The 21041-nt window shown below is 43.8% G+C and overlaps 1 protein-coding gene and 1 long non-coding RNA gene across 7 annotated transcripts in view; one reads left to right on the top strand and one right to left on the bottom strand.

Moving 5' to 3' along the window:
- Nucleotides 1-2031: 2031 nt before the first annotated feature.
- Nucleotides 2032-21041, bottom strand: part of ERVMER34-1 (endogenous retrovirus group MER34 member 1, envelope) — a gene marked incomplete at its 3' end in the record, with an annotated part of 50924 nt that continues 31914 nt past the window's right edge. For 3 of the 4 annotated variants that reach the window (XM_082390795.1, XM_082390793.1, XM_082390796.1), the window contains one exon: nt 8275-8413. In XM_082390795.1, the coding sequence (XP_082246921.1) occupies nt 8275-8413 (139 nt within the window). Of the gene's footprint in view, nt 2285-8274; nt 8414-21041 lie in introns of those variants that run through there. The other variant, XM_082390794.1, reaches the window with a different exon arrangement.
- Nucleotides 3901-21033, top strand: LOC309628096. Of its 3 annotated transcripts, XR_014244150.1 has the most exons (5): nt 3901-3974; nt 4282-4382; nt 5106-5154; nt 19563-19827; nt 20772-21033. It is a non-coding gene; the product is annotated as an uncharacterized lncRNA (long non-coding RNA). The 3 variants fall into 3 exon arrangements; XR_014244151.1 differs by lacking the exon at nt 20772-21033 and having other exon boundaries at nt 19563-20758; XR_014244152.1 differs by lacking the exons at nt 19563-19827; nt 20772-21033 and having other exon boundaries at nt 5106-9267.

Genomic DNA, 21041 nt, shown 5'->3' with positions numbered 1-21041 from the left:
CCCATGCACCTAGAGCCCGTGCTCCGCAACAAGAGAAGCCACAGCAATGAGAAGCCCCTGCACCGCAATGAAGAGTAGCCCCAGCTCGCCGCAGCTAGAGAAAGCCCGCGCGCAGCAACGAAGACCCAATGCAGCCAATAAATAAATGAATAAAAAAAATTTTTAAAGGCCACTTTAAGTTCTAAGAGGTAAAATTCTTGTTAACTGAATATTCAGTTGATAGTTACTCTAAGCAATGAATTAACTTCACATCAAAACAAATTTGTACTTTGATGTGCTGTGCTGGACTTAGGATTTTATTGTTGAGAACTTTCTAATTTTATAATCTTGTTAGAGATTTAGTTGTCTTAAAAATCTAATACTGTACACACACACACACACACACACACACACACACACACACACACACACACACACACACAACTTAATGCTGAATCTTTGACCAGGGAATTAACCCAAATTGCCACATCTTTCTTATGGGAGCATCCTACTTGTTTTCGATCACTGATTCCAGTATTTTTATAGAGTGTGGCCTATCTGCTTCATAATCAGATGCAATTTCCTTCTCAAATGTCACCTGGCCTGACTGATAACCATCTTGCCACATGATAATTAGGACTTGGGGAAAAATTGTTTTAAGTGAGTTTAAGTATGTGACATCACCTTGCCTAGGAAATCCTCTGCCTGGGTGTCAGAAATCTCGGACATGTGAATTACAAACATTTTTTTAGGTTATTGATATTGAGGAAATTGGTTGCAGTGCCCTCTTTATGAAGATCCGTGGAGGAAATTTCCTTCAGGAATCTTTGTGCTTCTCTTGAGTGTCTGATTTGTTTCCATTTTCTGATTTTCGCATTGACTGCTAAGCAGCTCAGAGCAAAATTTTTGGCCTTCTTTCAGCAAGTGTACAGCGCGTCACAGGTTATATTTTGTGTACTAGCCCCAGACTTTATCTTATTTGTCCTGCAATCCAATTTCCTCACTGTTTTTAAAATATCATTGTAATATAGTCTTATAAACTACATTCATATTCTTTTTGGACTAAAATGGGATATAAACAATGAATAAATGAATGAACAACAATAAATTATTAAAAAATTACAAATATCAAAACAAATACAAAAATATTACAAACATACATTACAAGTCATTTTCATGTTGCTGGTTAAATCCATCTCACTTTTAACATGTACCACTTCTTTCTTTATACATGGATGTCAGCCTCTCTTCTGACATTTATCAACTATGAACGAGCTGGGCTTTACCACAAAAATGGGACTAAGAGAGCTTCAGGTTTATTATTAGGACTTTTCTACATTGGAAAAAAAAAAAGTGGATTAAAAAAGGTCTGAGGAAGGGGACTTCCCAGGCAGTCCAGTGGTTAAGACTCCACGCTTCCATTGCAGGGGGCGCGGGTTCAATCCCTGGTCAGGGAACTAGGATCTCACATGCCACGCGGCGCACCCAGAAAATTTTTTTTTAAAAAAAGGTCTGAGGGGGCTTCCCTGGTGGCGCAGTGGTTGAGAGTCTGCCTGCCAATGCAGGGGACACGGGTTCGAGCCCTGGTCTGGGAAGATCCCACATGCCACGGAGCAACTAGGCCCGTGAGCCACAATTACTGAGCCTGCGCGTCGGGAGCCTGTGCTCCGCAACAAGAGAGGCCGCGATAGTGAGAGGCCAGCGCACCGCGATGAGGAGTGGCCCCCGCTCGCCGCAACTAGAGAAAGCCCTGGCACAGAAACGAAGACCCAACACAGCCAAAAATAAATAAATTAATTAATAAAAAAAAAAAAAAAAAGGTCTGAGGAAGATACTAGGAGATACATGAAGATTCCTACATGTGATATATATTCCATCCCAAAGAGGGTAGAGAAAAGCAGTGTTAAACTGTTCCCAGGTCACTTCCCAGCAGCTTTTTGTCCAGAGGGCTTGGTGGCTGCATAGAGAGTGCAGGCAGTTGGCCATTTTTATGTGTGAGTCCGTGGATCTCAGGCAGCCTTTCTGTGGGTTGACCCAGCATTTCTAAGTAACTAAAACTATCTTCATTTTATGTAGGGGAGATTGCTGAGCATCAGAACCAAGCTTCTCCACCTCATCTTCCAGATTTGGCTGAGACCTTCTGCCCACTTCTGGTAACTGGATCCATCTCCTAGTGATCTATCAGGTCACTTATAGCCCCGCCTGCTCTTAACCAAGTTCTTCCTCCAGCCAGGCTCATGTTGTTGAATCTCAGCTTGGCAATCCAGACCCTGCTCCCTGCTACAGAGTCTCTGTTTGGAAGACTCTGAGAGAAGAAAGATGAAGGGACATTGAACGGGTTTTCCCTCTGCCACCTTAACCCATTTTACTATGATCTTATGAATATCTGCAAGGTAGTGACTGGCTGCTAGGATTTATTGATAAATTTTATTACATTTCTTTTCCTCAAATCATCTTAATCACATCTTTAAACCACAGCTTGCATCAGGTCCTATCATCCTCCATTTTAAAATGCTTGAACATCTACACACTACTATATATAAAATAGATAACTAATAAGGACCTACTGTATAGCACAGGGAACTCCATGCAATACTCTGTAATGACCTATACAGGAAAAGAATCTAAAAAGGAGTGGATATATGTATATGTATAACTAATTCACTTTGCTGTACAACAGAAACTAACACAACATTGTAAACTAACTATACTCCAATAAAAAATTAATAAAAAATAAATAAAATAAAATGCTTGAACAGCTTTCCATTGTTCTCAGCATAAAACACAAACTCCACCAGGGCCTCCTGCATGGTCTAGCCCCAATCTCTTATCAGGCCACTCTCCTCCTACATCCTTAAGTTCCATTTACACTCTGGGTTCCTTAACAGGTCAAGCGCTTTCCATTCTACCTCCGGGCTCCACCATAAGCTGTTCTTTGTGCCTGTAGACCCCCAACTCCACTGGAGATGCCTACCTTGATCAGCCAATCAAACGCAGGCCACTTGTTTCCCTTCGCTCCCGACTCCACCCACCTGAGGAGAGCAATGTAGTACAGCGTTTTGAGGGGCTCTGCCTTCAAACTGTTTGGGTTCAAATCCCAAATCCACCACTTGTTAGCTTCTCTGTGACTTTGGAAAGTTACTCGACATGTCTCGGCTTCCCCACCTATAATCTGGGGATGATTAAAAATATTTTGAGGATTAAATTTGTTAACAGAAGGTAAACTCTTAGAACAGGAATAGAAGTTCTCACTTTAGCACATACTCCAATTTAAACCCACTTAATCGTTTGCCAAGTTTGAGTCCGTCACCTCGGGAAGGATTATAGTGCCTCCCTCCCTACCTCCCACCTCACCCCCAACATAGCCCCCCCGCGCCACTCCCACCCCCCTCAATCTACTTATTGAACCCTGCGAATGAATGAACAATGAGCATGAAGAAAGGAGGCTGGTCCTCCCAGGTTTAGGAGGGACCATGGGGTGAACGTTCAGGAAGACGTGGTCCGAGCCTCTCTTTAAGCTTAGTTTAGCAGGACAGGTTCTAAACACATACTGAACTTGAGTAGTCGTAAGAAGGGGAATCTCTTGGGTCCTGGCTCAGCCCTGGGGTAACGGCTAGAGCCTCCTAAGGAGAGGCCAGAGGAAGGCACGTTGGCCTCAGAGAACCAGATCCACGAGCGCCAAAGCCTGGGGAGGCGTCAAGACTCCTGGAGCTTCCGAGAAGCTTGCTCCGCGTAGGCTTAGCTCATGCTCCCGCCACGGAAAGACCAGAAAGACCCCGACCGGCCAGGGACCGCGGGGACCAATGGCCGGACCCGCACCACCCTCTTCCGGAGACTTCCCGGGGATTGGCTGCCCGCTCCGCCCCTACCCCTTCCTTCTCCTCCTCCCGCCCCGCCCCTACCCTCTCTTTCTCCTCCTCCCGCCCCGCCCGGCCCCTACTGCAGTGTCTCGGCGCCGCACGCCCGTACCGGCCTCAGTCTTGCTGAATTGAGCGGTGAGTGTGGGTCAGCGCAGTGGGGGCAGTGGGGTGGGGGTGGGGGTGGGGGGGTGGCACTCGGCCGGTCCGCGGGCCCGGGTGGTTCTGGGCTTGCCCCTTGTCCCCTCGAGCTTTGCCCGCCCGGAGCTCCACTGTTCCCGGCGGCCAGAACGCAGGGGTAGAGCAGCCCTCGGCGGCCCGGGGGGGGCGGGCGACCGTGCCCGTCCCGGGGCCGCGTTAGGCACATACGCCGCGCCGAGCCGCCCCGAGGCTTCCCGGCGGCCAGGCCCGGGCGCGGTAACAAGTTTGCCCTTTGCTTCCCCAGGGCCCAGCCTGCGGCGGCAACAGCGGGTCTCGGACCGACCGTGAGCCTGGGGACTTTGTCTCCAACGACTGCGGGTGCAGCGGCCTGAGTTCTAAACGCAGGTATGTCCCCGTCTTTGAGTGAGGTGAAATGACCCAGGCCTGAGCACGTGGCCAATGGCGACCGGAGGGTTCCCAAGCACGTGTTTGGTGCAAAGGCCCGAATCCGGCTCTCCTTTAACAAAGGAAATGGACGTTCGCAAGCAGAACAGCTGCTTCTAGTGGGTTTTCAGACTCGGTTAAAGAAACTGCTGAGGTCCACGGACACTGACGAGAGAGGAACGCAGGAAATCGTAGAGAACCCTGTGAAAAACCCAAATCGCCCTTTCCTGTGCCCTTTTAAGGTTGACGTAGTGCCTTAAGAGGCTAACACAGAAGGGTAAAGAAAGTCTCCATAAAACCCAGAGAAGAGATTGTAGAACTCCTCTTTGGATCCTGTCTGGAGTCACAGCTGAACCAGAAGATTTTCTTTCAGTTTTAGCACCTTAGTGATATTTGTATAGTTAATAGCAAAGTGATAAACTTAAACTTAGGTTTGACGGTACCTGCAGGCCTGCTTTTTAGACTCCTCTGGGGATACCATCTAGTGTTTTCAAATAGAGAAGGGAATTTGGATATTGTGGTCATCTCTGAAGGTGGAAAAAAATCTAGATGATGGAACAGGTGTACAAAAGGCTTTTTCTGGATATCCTTTGAGACAAACAGAAAAGAATGGACCTCAAAGGTTTTTTTTGTTTGTTTTTCTCTATTTGTTCAGAAAGGTAATTTTAAAACTTTTCTTTATAGGTTGAAGACTACAGGTACAAGCCAATGAAGCTGGAATGCCCTGACACTGGTATTTTAACTGACTTACACCAACTATCACTCTGCAGTTTACAACACACAAGTGCCTCCAGTGAGGTCAACTATTCTCACATAACTTGTAGCAACCACGTATCTGCACTGGCTTAGGAGTTTAGGGCAGTGGGATAGTGCTGGTGGTTTAATTCTCACAACTCTGTGAAGTGGATACTGTAAAATTACAGATGAAGCAGTAGTTCGGGTAGTGAATTGAGGTACCATCACATATGCATAGCCCTGAACAAGGAGCCTCATATGTACCTTTTTGGCTATGTAAACTATGAAAAGTCACTTCTCTCTTTTGAGATTTAGTGTCCTGGTTAAACGGTAGAAGTATTCAGATGAGGATTAGGTCAGTTGGAGGGGGTGGGGGAGTGTTAAGGACCAGAGACTTATTGTTGGGAATATAAGCTCTTTATAGTATATAATTACATTGAACCTAAAAGAAGTCAAAATTTGGCACAAAAGGAGCATCCATCAGCATGTTAAATGCTTCTGATGAATGTAGCATAATGAGCTGTAAAAAGGAATTTAAAGGACGCAATGATGCTAGATAGTTAGAATTTGAAAGTATTGGAGGTGATGGGAAAGTTTTCATATGAGAAGAAATGTGTCAGTGTAGCAAGGTTAACAGCCCAGTGTGTGCTAGGAGTTCTTCCTGTTGATCAGCTCTGAATGTTTACAAATAACCTCATTTTCCAGAAGTCTTAAACGTATTCACTTTGGGTTCATTTTTAATGCTTATTTCAAAATATTGTATTAGCCTCTGTTTAAACTTCATTTCTTGTTATATTCCATATTATTCTGTAAAATCTAGCTTCCTAATATAGGAAATTTATGGAACAAATGTTAGCGTAATTGCTAGAGGGAAAACAAGGTAAGGGAAACAGGAAGGGCGTATATATGCACTGTGAGTGGAGGACATGATAATTTCAGATAGAGCTGGTCGGAGAATGACTTAACAGAAGACCTGAAAGAGCTGCGGGAGATAACATGGTTATATACAGTTGATCCTTGAGCAACATGGGTTTGAACTTCATGGGTCCACTCATACACAGATATTTTTCAATAGTAAGTACTACAGTACTACATGGTCCATGGAGGGCCATCTATAAATTATTCAGATTAACCCTTGCGTTGTGCAAAGGTCAACTGTATATATTTGGGTGAAGAGCATTTCAGGCAGAGGAAAAGTAGGTGCAAAGGCCCTGGGGAGGGATGTGTTTAAAGGTTTGGGGGGAAAGTAAGGTGAAGATGCAGAGAAGTGACCATATGGGAGGATTTGACAACAGTTTGTGTGCAGGGCTAAGGTGGATATTTTAGACCATTCTAAGATGGCAGCTTGCTTTCTGGCCTCTCAGGCCTCTGAATGCTGTAACTTAACCTAGAATGCACCCATACACTTTCCCACGTTTCTATAAACACTGTCTTTCCTCCCAAGTGCTCTTGTTATGGATTTCTGTAGCACCCTGTAATGGCCTTAGCATACTTGGAAGCACGTTTTGTAGTTGCTTGTGAGCTTGCCTAATTGCCCCTGCCCATAAAGTCCCTCTTGGTTCCCACTATATTCCTGGGGTCTAACCAAGTGCCTGGCATACTATAGGTTCTCAGATATTTAACTTGAGCCCTAAACCCATGATTATAGTACAAGGAGCAGTATCATTTATAATTAAATTTAGTACTATCATTAATTGTGTTGGAATGAATTATAAATTGCATTCAAGTGGGTGGCTTACTTAGGAGTGGCACAATAACAGCCTAGATTCAGATCCCCACCCTATATGATCTTAGACCAGTTACTTCTTCAGTTTCTTTATCTGTAAGTTGATAATAATGACAGTTACTAAAAAAAAACCCTGGTGAGTAGTAAGCACTTAATAGTGCTATAGGGCCATTTTGACAATACCGTATGATCATTGTAATATTGAATGAAAATGAAAATACTGATATTTGATATTTATATGGTACTAAAATGCTGGCTTTAATGTTCATAAAAAATGATAAGAGTACCTACTAGGGCCAGGTACTATTCTAGGTGAACACACGCATGAACAAAGCAGACCAGTGGATGTGATTGCGACTGGTCCATTGACGGGAGGCCTCCAGTGTAAAGGCTTGTGATGCTTTCTTAATTGAGTGCTGTGACTAGTTAGCAGTGTGCTGGCGGAGAGGGTATTCGGTAGGCTAAAAGCCTAGATGAGGTGACTTCAAATGCTAACTACAAAAGTCTGAAGGCTCTAGCAAAGACCCCAAGGATAACCACTGGTTTCACAAATGGCTCCACTCCACTGAGTCCTGGTGTTGGTTCTTTGCCCCTTGAGGAGTTACTTGGGCTGGGTAGACAGGTGGAGACCCTGGGTCTGCCACAGATCCTCTCTCTCCCACTAACCAACTTCAGCCAGTTACAGTCTTGTTCATACTTTGGTTTCCCAAAAATTTTTTTTTTTTTTTTTAAAGTAACAAGGATTTTGGCTAAAAAGCTTGAAGTCCACTAGACTAAACAATAGCAGGTGAAAGATGTGAGCAGTTTTATAGCCAGGGGGTAAAACTTTGGAGGAAAGACAGAACAACTTTTTAGTTGCTTCGGAGTCCAGAGTTTAGAACTATAGAAACACTAGAACTGCACTGCCCAGTAGGACAGCTCTTAGTCACACGTGGCTATTTAAGTCAAAACTAAAATTAAAAAATCAGGCCCCCAGTTGCATTAGCGCCGTTTCAAGTGCTCAGTAGCCCCACCTGTGGCTAGGGACTACTGTACTGGACAGCAGATACAGGACATTTCCATTGCTGCAGAAAGTTTATTGGCAGTACTGTTCTAGAGGTGATATGGTGAAGACAGAAGGAAAACCTAGAGAGATGGTGTAGTAGGCTAATGGCCCCAAAGAGATCAGGTTCTCGAACCTGTAAATGTTACCGTATTTGAAAGAGGGTCACTGCAGATGTGATTAGGTTAAGGGTCTTGAGATGGGGAAACTATCCTGGATCACCTCTGTGGGCCCTAAATCCAATCACAAGTGCCTTTATAAGAGGCAGGCAGGAGATTCCGTGAACAGAGGAGGAGGCCATGTGAAGAAGCAGATTTAATGTTGGCCTTGAGATTGGAGTGATGCAGGTTCTAGCTGAGGGACGTTGGCAGCCACCAGACGCTGGGAGGTGTGAGGAACATGCTGATTCCCAGCCCCCCAGAGCCTCCCGGGGGAGCATACGCTTGATTTGATCCAGTGGAGTTTACTTCTGACTTCTGGCCCACAGAACTGTGAGAGAATAAATTTCTGTTGTTTCAGTAAGCTACCAAGTTTGCAGTAATCTGTTACAGGAGCCTTAGGTATCCAATACTGATGGAAAGCTTAAGATCACAAATACAGCCAGAGCTGGAACCTCACCACACCACCTCCTACACTGTGTTTTCACTAATACCTTACTGGTGGGTAGGTGAGGGTAGATCTTAACTATTAGTAAATTTAAAAATTTTCAGAGGTATGGTAATTAAGTTAAAATTTATTTAGATTTGAATCACAAGAGATATCAGCATGTGGCTAAAATATGGAGGATTAGCAAATACTTCATAATAAAATACAGATTATCAAAACAAATATAAGAAATCAATGTATGATTTATTGGACTGTCATTTATGTATACTTTTAATAAATTTCATTACACAGTACAAAACACCATCCAAGTTGTAAAAATTTGGTAACGGAAACTAAAACAATAGGAAAAAATTATGTTGGTTATATAATTTTTGCCTTGTAGGCCATACAGCTTTGGCTAGCAGAGTCCCAGAGGTAACAAAGACTTGGCTCATGTTTCCACAGAATGTAAAACTGAATTTCTGGGAGGTTTAAAAAAAACAGTATAACTAATAGAACTAGTTTTCTCAGGGTCACTACCACAGGGCTCTGACTTGTCATCCATACATTGGAATTTTGATGTACTGAATATCTAGGTTATGACAATACTGATACTGAATAATGGCAGCTTCATGCTAGAGACTGTTAAGGAAACTAGGGCAAAGACCCAAGTTTCTGAATAAGAAATTCACACTTGTTGAACTCAGTATTCTTTTGGGACCATCACACTCAGTCAAATAAAACATGGAAAACCTGAAGGTCAAATCTCAGTCCTTGTTGAAAAGATTGTGTGTTGTTTACATGTTGCTATTTATAGTATTGCCTTTTGAAACTCTTCTCAACCTATGGAATCTCATTCTGATGAAAGAAGTTAGGATTAAAACTGAGCCCTATTTGTCTACCTTTCATACCAAATTGCAGACCTGAACAGTTTATATCTGAAAATTTATTTAAAATTGGAATTTACATAACGAATAGAAGGTTTCATTAACTTTTGACCAAAACCAGGTCCTGATCGGGGGCTTGGGGGAGGGGGGGTAGAAGAGGAAAGTGTCATAAACTGCCCACCATTCCTTGCAGCCTCTTCTATTTCCTTCTTGCTAACAGACTTGAATACCTGTTTCCAACGTCTCCCCCAACAAAAAAGTTTCATTATTACAAGTCTGAATATTTCTGCCTAAAAGTGGCCACTATTTTTTAAGATGTTTCCACACAGTTACATTGATCTCTAGCTCCCTGTTTAAGGTTTAACTCCCAGCCTGCAGGTAACCTGATTATTCAGATGAACTCAACTTGAAATAAGATAGAAATGCTCCCATGTTGAGTTCCTCATTCCGAGCTAATGGTTTGCTCGGTTCCTCCTAATAGACTTCTAGCTCCATGCTATCTACTTGCACACTCAACTCTACAGGTTTCACTCTGCTTAAATCACTGTAAGTGGCTTAAATCTACAGAGCCAATGAAAAATGTCTGAAGAAGCTCAGCTCATTTTAGTTTCTCCAAGACCAATGAAACAAAATTGTAGACCTGCCCTGAATATGCGCCCAAGTGGCAGGTTCCTGTGCAGCTCTATTTTGGTTTGGCCTCTACAGGATCATTGACCACAACAGCAGGAGAGATCATCTTGCCAGAAAATTTCTTCAGGTGCAAGTTTTCTTTCAGAATGAGTTTGTCTAAATTTTTACCCGTTTTTTTCTTAGTCAGTTGGTTATTTAAACAAACCAAATTCCAACCCTCTCAAATTTTCATGTGTCCTGTGGTGACTGGCCAGCCACTTCCTGCATCATCGTGGGTATCATCTCTGCCTTCTTTGAACCTTTTATGCCAAAGACTCTTGCTCTTGACATTACTTCACCATAAACTACATATAACATTTCAAGTGTCTCGCTTGCAGATTTACTTAACTTTACACAAAGTTTAATGTGCATTATTTGCTCTAAATTACGGTCACTCATTTTTATGGTTAAAAAAACTGTCATATCTACTCACAAAGATAGCTGGCAACCTTGAAAGCACTGTTGTGGCCAGCTGAAACGTGTTATAATATCCGTGCAACAATCACTCTGATTTCAAAAGCCACACATGAAAAGTTAGTCAAAATTAAAACAGAAGAGTGCAAATAATCTTTGAAATACATTAACTACGTGCAGGGAGCATTTACCCCTACCCTCCCCCCCCCCCCAAAGAACCTAAGATAAAAATACATCCTAATGACATTATGGAAGCTGCCACTTGTCTTGGCTGTATATTTAGAATGAGCTAGTTCAAAATGATCTTTTTTCTGTTGATTGATTGATAGGCCAAATGCAAGATACCAAAATAGTTTACTTCCAAATATATAACAAGAGACTGGATGCTGTTGTCTCCAGTCTGCTTTCAATTTTGGTTATATACCAAGAAGCAGAGTTGCCGGATCATATGGTAACTCCTTTTTTGAGGAGCAAACTGTTCCACGCAGCTACACCATTTTACATCCACCAGCAACGCACAAGGGTTTCAGTTTCTCCTGCTCCTCGCCAACACTTTTTATTTTCTACCAAGTTTCACAGTGGTACGTGAAAATTCAGGTATCTACAGGTCTAAGTATTTTCTTCGCTATCCCCGTCTGCCTTTCCCCCCCCTTCCTGGCAGTGCTTTTTCTTCAGTGAAAATACAGACTCAGGCTCAAGACTTTTAGTTAGTATTAAGTATAAACTAAGATAACTTTTTGTTGTTTGCCATGCGCAAGAATTCAATACATACACGCTCCTTTACTGGAGGAATCTGCATTACCTTTTTAGGAGGTGAATAGGGCTGCTCTTAAGTGTCTGCATTAGAAATGAACTTAAAAATGTAGATGTGACCTTACGCTGCCTTAACTATCTGTACAGTAGCCGAGTAAGCACGAGCTAGAAACAGGCTGGGACAAGAACCGACCACTTATGCAAGGCGGTTCATTTCTCTGAGCATTGTATCTCACTACTGCGTGCACTCAAAAGTGCGTTAACCATAGAACCACAAACTCGCCCACTATTTTTAATTCAAATGTCCCTTCCAAGGTTGCAAACCGTTCAACACAGATGGAGCGAGCGTCAGTACCCGGCAAGGCCCAATCAGATCGCGCTTTACCAGCTTGGGTTCCTCCTGCCAAGCGGCAGCAGAGCCGCGCGGACCGCGAATCTCCGCCCGGCGGAGGAGAAGGCAGGGGAACGCGAGGAAAAGCCCGAGCTCGGTGGGCTAAGAGACCCCACGGCACGGGACCCGCCTCACATCCGCCTTGGGCACCGCGGGTCCGGGGTTCGAGACAGGCAGCTACCTGCCTGCGGCTAGTCGAACGCCCAGGCCGCGCCCACTGTGCCTCGACGCCCCTCGGCCCAGGCTGGGAGCGGACGGAGGCTACCAGGGGTCCGAGGTACCGGAGGTGGGCAAACACCCCCTCAGCAGCGAAACCAAGTGCCCAAGGACCGGAGGAAGACCTGCACCCTCGCGAGAGTTCTGACAAGCCCCCACAGGCCGCGAGAGCCCTGGGGGACGCGGTCTGCCAATCACCAGATGGAGGCGGTCCTGGGTGCACCCAATTGGCTAAACACGGGAAAGCTCGCGTCCCGTTGGCATCTTTTCCGGCCCCAACTTCACCTCCTCAGCCTGAATCCCCGCCCCATTTAGCTGCCCCATACCTCACAGGAGAAGGTGGGGAGCAGGAGGGGAAATGCTTACGCTTCCCCCACCCACCCCACCCCCACCCCGGTCCTAGTGCAGGAGCTCGGGCTACCTGAGTAGAATCCCAGCTCTTCACCCGTGGCATTTTAGGACCATTTCACGCCCAGATTCTGACATGACCTGTCTCATTCCTAAGCTCAGCATTCTACCCTGTGTCCCCAAACTGACCCAGTCCTGGGCAGAGAGCTGGTTTTACCTGTGCTTGGGAGAAAGCAGGCTTCCATGGACTTTGCCAAATTAAAATATTTCTCTACATGCTTTCTCATCTCCATACCTACGTCTTGCTCTGCATAGTATGCAGTGAGAATTAAATTAAAATTGCTTTTTTTTTTTAACAATCGCTAATCCTCCTGTGCCTTAACTCATTAAATCATCAAAATAATCATCAATGAAGTAGGTACTGTTAATATTTTTCAAGTGAAGAAACCAGAAGCACAGGGGAATTTAGTGACCTGCCCAAGTTCTGTGTTTGCTCTCCAAATAGGAACTATACTCTGTCCTCTTCATCCCTATCTCCCTTACTTTATTTCGGGACTTCGTAATTGCTGGATTACTTCTACAAACAGCCCCTTAACTCCTCTCCTTGCCATCCTCTACAAAGCCAAGGATTAATCTTCCTAATGCAAATCTGATCATGTCTCTCAAATCCTTCTGAAGTCTCTGAAATGTCAAATCCTTCTGTGGCTCCTTATTGCCACTCTCTGGCAGACAGTGCTATTTATTGAAATATTCACACCTACAGATAAGTACACAAGCCATGTTGGGTATATACCCAGAAATGGAATTGTTGGATCATAGTTGTGCTATGTCCAAATTTAGTAGATATTTTAAAGCAGTTTTCCAAAGTGTTTGCACCGATTTACACTCTGATCAGCAACATCTGAGAGTTCCAGTTGTTCCACAGTCTCATTAACTCTGGGTATTTCCCATCTTTTTTCATTTTGGCCATTTTGGTGGCTGATAATTATGTCTCCTGTGATTTTAATTTGCATGTCCCTGATTAATGAATTTGAGCACCTAGTCATATGTTTACTGGTTATTTAGAAATACCTTTATGAAATTTCTGTTCAATTCTTTGCCCATTTTTCTGAGTTGTTTTTTATTTGATTTTCCCTAACATTTGATTATAAAGAATTTCAAATATTTAGCAAAGTTTAAGGAATTTTAAAGTAAACACAAGTAAACCTACCACGCAGATTCTACCATTAATATTCTACAGAACCTGCTTTATTACATTTCTATCCTTCCCTTTATCCATCTTCATGTTGTTGCATTTCAAAGTTAATTGCAGATAGCAATACATGTCCTCTAAATACTTCAGCATATATGTAATTAATTAGAATTCAGTATTTAAGGTTTGTTTTGATGTAAAACTTACATCAAATTAGTGTAATGTAAAACTTACATTAAATGCACAAATCTTCAGTGTAGATTTGCTGAGTTTTGAGCAAAGGAGTTTTTCAATGCCACCTCCCAGTCATTCTACATTTCCACTTTCCTGGGGGCAATGACAGTTCTGATTTATTTCTTCCCTGCTGTAGATTAGCTTTACCCTGTTTCAGAATTTCATATAACTAGAATCATACAGTATGTGCTCTTTTGTGACTTCTTTCACTCAGCATACTGTACTCCTCCATGTTGTTGCATGTGTCAGTAATTCATTTCTTTTTATTGCTGAATAGTACTCCGTTGGATAAGTATACCACAGTTTATCCATTATAAGAGGACTTTTTTTATATGCATCCTTTATCAAGTGTATGTGTTGCAAATATCTCCTCCAATTCTGAGTTCCTCTTCATTCTTTTAAGGATGTCCTTTGAGGGGAAAAGTTCTTAGTTTTTTTAAATTTTATTTTATTTATTTATTTTTGGCTGCGTTGGATCTTTGTTGCTGCACGCAGGCTTTTCTCTAGTTGCTGCGAGCGGGGGCTACTCTTCGTTGCAGTGCACAGGCTTCTCATTGCGGTGGCTTCTCTTGTTGCAGAGCATGGGGTCTAGGCGCGTAGGCTTCAGTAGTTGTGGCACGTGGGCTCAGTAGTTGTGGCTCGCGGCTCTAGAGCACAGGCTCAGTAGTTGTGGTGCACGGGCTTAGTTGCTCCATGTCATGTGGGATCTTCCCGGACCAGGGCTTGAACCCGTGTCCCCTGCATTGGCAGGTGGTTTCTTAACCACTGTGCCACCAGGGAAGCCCCCCAAAAGTTCTTAGTTTTAATACTCCAATGTATCAACTTTTGATGGTGACTGGTTTTAAGAAATCTCTGCCTACTCCAGGTTATGAATATTCCTTCTCTGTTTTCCTCCAAAAGCTTTAGTTTGCCCATTTAGAATTATAATCCATTTTGAACTGATTGTTGTGAGTGATGGGATATAAAGCTGGGTCCACACATCTTTTTTTCTATGTGGCTATCCAATGAATCCAGCGTGGTTATTTAAAAGATCACTTCCCTGCATTTGCAGTTATCATAAATCAGGTGACCACATACATGTAGACCTATTTCCCACTCTATTCTGTTTGATAGGTTGGTTTTGTCTATCTTTGCACCAATACCACATGGTCTTCATTACTACAGCTTTATAATTATTCTTGATAGTGCACCAGTGAACTGAATTTTTAATTTAATTTAAATTTAAATAGCTATGTGGCTAGTGGCTACCATATTGGACAGAGCAGATATAGAACATAGGAAGTTCTGTTGACAGCACTGCTTTAGAAGACAGCTAGAGGCCAATACCAGATAGTTCATTTCATAGCCACAGGTCATCTTGAGTTATGGCTGGGCTGCTCCTCAAAAATATCTGTGTAATATCTTTTTAAAAGAAATTCAAAGTGCATCTTCCCAAAGATAGGTAAGACATCCAGCTCTTTTGACCTTGCACTTTTAGCAATGAAAATATTATTTCAAGTGTGGGAGAGCTTAATGCCACCATAAAATTTGTAGCCCCAAATCACAGGGAAAGATTCTTACTCTAGTACCATTACCTGTAGTTTATTATCTGCTGTCATCCAAGGTCACACTTAACAATTCTCTTTCAGAGGGCTTTCCTGGGCTGTCACTAGCTGTGTTTGAGGGTTTGCCCTCAGACCTGCAATCAGAGGTCTGAGTCAGATCTGGCTCCTGTGTGTAAGGGATTCCTCAAACCATATTGTCCTGTTTATTCCATCAGTGACATTGGAGTCTTTTGACTTGTAAATGATACATATGTACTTATTATGTCCTTCAGGTGTTTCTTTTTACATTAAATGTATTTATTTCTCCCCACATTTGATACCTTTCTTTTCCAATGTCTTGTGTTTTATAGTTACTGTGATGGCTATTTTAATTATAGTTTCCAGATCTGAGGATAGCACAGGGCTATAGTCATGATCTAAATTTCCACTGGGGCAACAAATATTTATTGAGTGCTTACTCTGCAAGATGCCCTGTGCTGGGCCCTGGAGATAAACTCTGACAACAAATAATATTGGGTTGGCCAAAAAGTTCGTTCGGGTTTTTCCATAAGCTGTAACAGGAAAACCCGAATGAACTTTTGGGCCAACCCAATAGTTACCATTGAGCATCTGCTCTAGCCCAAGCACTTGCATTTGTTATTTTTAATGATCATAACGACACTGTAAGGTAAATACTGTTACCACACTTTTCAGATGATAAAACTAAGGTTCTGGGGGGTCAGATTCCTATGGCTACTAAGTGCTGGAGCTGAGATTGAAGCTATGAATCCCACCACCACCACCTCTATGAGAGCTATCAGACTTCAAAGGCGCTTTGTTTCCTCTTGAGGAACATATTGTCTAATAGAGGAGGCAAGCCCACAATAACCACAACCCCCAGCAGAACAGATACTACAAAAGGGAGAGGGGGTGAAAGCACAGAAGAAATGAAAGGTGGCAATGAATCCTGCTGGCAGGTCTGTAGGATGTCATAGTTGAAACTAACCTGTGGGAAATGAGCCAGATGGCCCTAGCAACTTGGTCTTGTAAATGCCTCCTGGAATCCTTTCTCCTCCATGAAGTCCTTCTGGAATGATCTGAGGAGAAGCAACAAGCTTCCCTCTCCCTCTCCTCAATCCTCAGCGAGGCTTTTCTCTGACCCCACTTCTGAAGTGGAGGCATTGCTAACAAGTGGCCAGTGTCCTCTTTAGGAGAACAACTCTCCAATGACCACCTCAGAACCAGAATCTGTTTGTGCTAGGCTGCTTTGAGACACCCTCCAGAGCAAATATTCAAATTAATGTGCAAAAGGACCTGCAAGGATGGGCCCTTTAAGAAGACCCTGAATGTAAATGTGATGGCTGGATCTCTAGCTGCTATCTTTGACCATACCCTCGATGTTATGGGTTGGATTGTGTCTCCCCTAAATTCACATGTCCAAGTCCTAACCCCCTCAGAACGTGGCCTTATTTGGAATGTGATGTTATAAGGTCATTGCAGATGTAATTAGGTAAGAAGGTCATACTGAAGTAGAGGGAACCCCTAATCCAATATGACCGGTGTCCTTATGAAAAGGGGAAATGTGGGCAAAGAGACACACACCCAGAGAACACTATATGAATATGAAGATGAAGGAAGAGATATTCTACAAGCCAAGGAATGCCCAAGGTTGCCAGAAAACCACCAGAAACTAGGGGAGAAGCCTGGACCAGATTCATTCTTCCAGCCCCCAGAAAGAACCGACCCTGTCGGCTCCTTCATCCCAGACTTCCAGCCCCCAGAACTGGGAGACAATACTTTTCTGTTCTTTAAGCCACCAGTTTGTGGTACTTTGTTACAGCAGCTCTAGGAAACTAATACACTAAAGACGGTAGAGAAATGAGGTAGAAGGAATCTGAGCCCCTGAGAACCGTATGGAGCACAACTTCCGCATCAGCCTGGGTCCTGATAAGCATCTGCCTTGTTCGAGGCCCTGTGATACTGTGATTTATAATAAGAAATATACATCGGGTCTTTGTCCCTGTTTCTGGCACAGAGCTCCTAAAACCCTTGGGATTTCTTAAGTGTGAGATCAATAAAAAGTGTCTTTTGTTATGTTAATGAGGTGACTTTTGGAAAGCACCTAAGGATGGGGGCTGGTTGCCAGAGGACCCAACCCTGTGGTTAGAGGGTTGGAACTTTTAGTCCCTCCCCCGCCCCGACACACACACCAGGGAAGGAAAGGGGGCCGGCCATCGACTCAATCACTAATGGCCACTGATTTAATCCATCATGCCTAAGTAATGAACCCTCCATAAAAACCCAAAAGGACGGAGTTCAGAGAGCTCTGGGTTGGTGAGTGCATTGAGATTCTGGGAGAATGCCTCAAAGAGGCCGTGGAGACTCCACCCCCTTCTTAATATCTTGCCCTCTGCATCTCTTCCATCTGGCTGTTCCTGAGTTATATCCTTTTATAATAAACTGGTAATCTAGTAAGTAAAATGTTTCTCTGAGGTCTGTGAGCCACTTTAATCAGTCGAACCCCAGGCTAGGATCGTGAGAACATCTGATTTAAGCCAGCTGGTCAAAAGCACAGGTAACAGCCTAGACTCACAGTTGGCATTGGATGGGGGGCGGGGGTGGGGGCAGTCTTGAGGGACTGAGTCCTCCAGCTGTGGGATCTGATGCTACCTCCAGGCAGACAGTGTCAGAATAGAGCTGAACTGCAGGACAGCCAGCTGGTAGCCAAGCATTACTTGGATGTGTGTGGGAAATCCCCACACATCTTAATCGGTGATCAGAACCTCAGGCACTATTACTGGGCCTCTGTTATTTGCATTAAAACCAATCCTGATACTAAGGATAAAGGTCAAACTCCTTACGATGACATACTAGGCCCAGTAAGACGTGTCCCCTGCCTTCTTTTCTGCCTTCCCCCTTAGAGCCCACATACTCAGTCACATGGCACTACTTAGCTCCCAAAGCCCTCTCTTAAGCTCTTTCCTCTGTGCATGCTTCTCCCTCTGCCCATAACATCTTTCTTATAGTCTGCCTGTGTTCTTTCTCGCCCTTCTTGGCCTGGCAACGTCTTAACTTAGGTTTTTGCATTCTCCAGAATCCTTCCCTGACCTCACCGGGATTGGTTTCTGATCCCATGCTCCCAGTGCGTCCTGCTATCGCAATGCTTATTAATTATGTTGTAGGGCTTCCCTGGTGGCGCAGTGGTTGAGAATCTGCCTGCCAATGCAGGGGACACGGGTTTGAGCCCTGGTCTGGGAAGATCCCACATGCCGAGGAGCAACTGGGCCCGTGAGCCACAACTACTGAGCCTGCGCGTCTGGAGCCTGTGCTCCGCAACAAGAGAGGCCGCGATGGTGAGAGGCCAGCGCACCGCGATGAAGAGTGGCCCCCGCTTGCCGCAACTAGAGAAAGCCCTCGCACAGAAACGAAGACCCAACACAGCCATAAATAAATAAATAAATAAATAAATAAATAAATAAATAAATAAAAGAACGTGAATAAAAAAAAAATTATGTTGTAGATTATGAACTACCTTCAGAGTTCAGTGCCTGACCCATCATAAATGCTCATCACAGCTTTTCTCAATGAGGAAGCATCACCAGGGATTTTCCCTGGCCCATCTATGGGAAGATGTGTTCTGAATTTCTAAAAAATTTTAAAAAAGATTTACATAGATTTTGTATGTTTTTTGAAGAGCAGCCCAACAATTAACTTAAGATGGCCTGTAGGACTTCCCCGGTAGAGCAGTGGTTGAGAATCCACCTGCCAATTCAGGGGACACGGGTTCGAGCCCTGGTCCAGGAAGATCCCACATGCTGCAGAGCAACTCAACCCTGACCTGCGCTCTAGAGCCCACGAGCCACAACTACTGAGCCCGTGTGCCACAACTACTGAAGTCCACATGCCTAGAGCCCGTGCTAAGCAACGAGAAGCCACTGCAATGAGAAGCCCGCACTCCGCAACGATGAGTAGCCCCCCGCTTACCATAACTAGAGAAAGCCCGCGCACAGCAACGAAGACCCAACGCAGCCAAAATAAATAAATAAATTTATTTTTTAAAAAAGATGGCCTGTAGCTATGAAATGAAGCATCTGGAATTGGCTGCTAGATGTCTTCTAAAGCAGTGCTGTATACAGAACTTCCTCTGAGGATGAAATGTTCTATGTTTCATATGTCATGTTTCATATACAATATGGTGGCCACTAGCCACATGGGTATTTAAATTTAAATTTAACTAAATTAAAAATTCAGTCCTCAGTATGGTAGGTTGAATAATGGCCTCCAAATAGATCCAAATCCTAGTTTCCAGCACCTATTAGTTGTACCTTATATAACAAAATGGACTTTGCAGATGCGATTAAACTAAAGATCTTGAGATGGAGAAATTATCCTGGATTATTCACGTGGACCCTAAATGTAATTACAGGTGTCCTTATAAGAAGGGGACAGAGAGAGATTTGACTGCAGAACAGAAGAAAAAGACAATGTGACAGCTGAGGCAAGATGCTATGCTGCTGGCTTTGAAGATGGAGGGAGGGGCCTTGAGCCAACATATGCACGGAATGGAGCTCTAGAAGCTGGGAGAGGCACAGAAACAGACTGTCCCCTAGAGCCTTCCAGAGGAGCGTGGCCCTGCAGACACCTTGATGTTGGCCCAGTGAAACTGATTTCCAACTCTGACCTCCAGAAATGTAAGATAGTAAATGTGTGCTTTAAGCCAACAAGTTTGTGAAATTTGTTACAGCAGCCATAGGAAATTAATATACTCAGTAGCACTAACCTAATTTCAAGAGCACACTTCTAGACAGTGCAGTTCTAGAATCCTCTGCCTGGTGAGGAAGCATATCTCCTGGACAATACATCTTTCAGAATTTAGAAACTCTGAATATTAATATGCTCCTGGCACCCAAGATGAATTTATGATACAATTACTTTGCATAGGAAAACCAAGCTAAGAAAGCTCACCTGTCTTCTGCTCAAGCAGATTATCAGGACTAGTAAGTCAAGGCCTTTCTTTGACATTGTGATCCATCTCTTTCAAACAGTCAAGACAGTTTATAAATGGCCTCATTTTTGTCATGAAAGTTGATACCAAAGAGACTTATTTCACTTCAATTCATCTTTCTCTTTGGAACACCAGAAACATCGTCAAGTCCAATACAAATTATACTTCTCTTGCTAAATGCCTCACATAATAAAAACAGTGATCTCGATGTCTCTTTGTTTGCTGTGTACACGTGCAGTCCAGGCAGGAGTACACCAAAGGTGTGAGGGTGAAAGAGACTCTTCTGATCTTTGCTTCAGAAGGATCCTCACACAAGAGTCTTCACAGCATTGCATTGCAGATTACAGTTTTACTGCCTCTACCTGTCTGCACACGTGCGGAGGTTTTATAACAGTTAACAATTGTTAGGAAAGTAAAAGAGCTACCTTCTTCAAAAATGGTGTGGAGAGAAAACCACCACCAAACAAACTCTATTAAGGCCAAGACTAAATCACTCTGTATCACATTCCTGGTAATCAACACTCTAAAACCAGCTGGAAAAGGTGGCTCATAGCCCACCACTGGCAACTTTTTTGTTTAAAATTTTTTTATTGTTCTAAAATATACATAACATAAAATTTACCATTTTAGGGCTTCCCTGGTGGCACAGTGGTTAGGAATCCGCCTGTCAATGCAGGGGACACGGGTTCGAGCCCTGGTCTGGAAACATCCCACATGCCGCAGAGCAACTAAGCCAGTGCACCACAACTACTGAGCCTGCGCTCTAGAGCCCGCGAGCCTCAACTACTGAGCCCATGTGCCACAACTACTGAAGCCCGCGTACCTAGAGCCCCTGCTCCACGAGAAGCCACCGCAATGAGAAGCCCGCGCACCACAACGAAGAGTAACACCCGCTCACTG

The sequence above is a fragment of the Balaenoptera borealis genome (genome assembly GCF_965194805.1).
Source record: "Balaenoptera borealis genome assembly, chromosome: 4".
NCBI lineage: Eukaryota > Metazoa > Chordata > Mammalia > Artiodactyla > Balaenopteridae > Balaenoptera > Balaenoptera borealis.
This window is presented reverse-complemented; position numbering and strand designations above follow the sequence as displayed.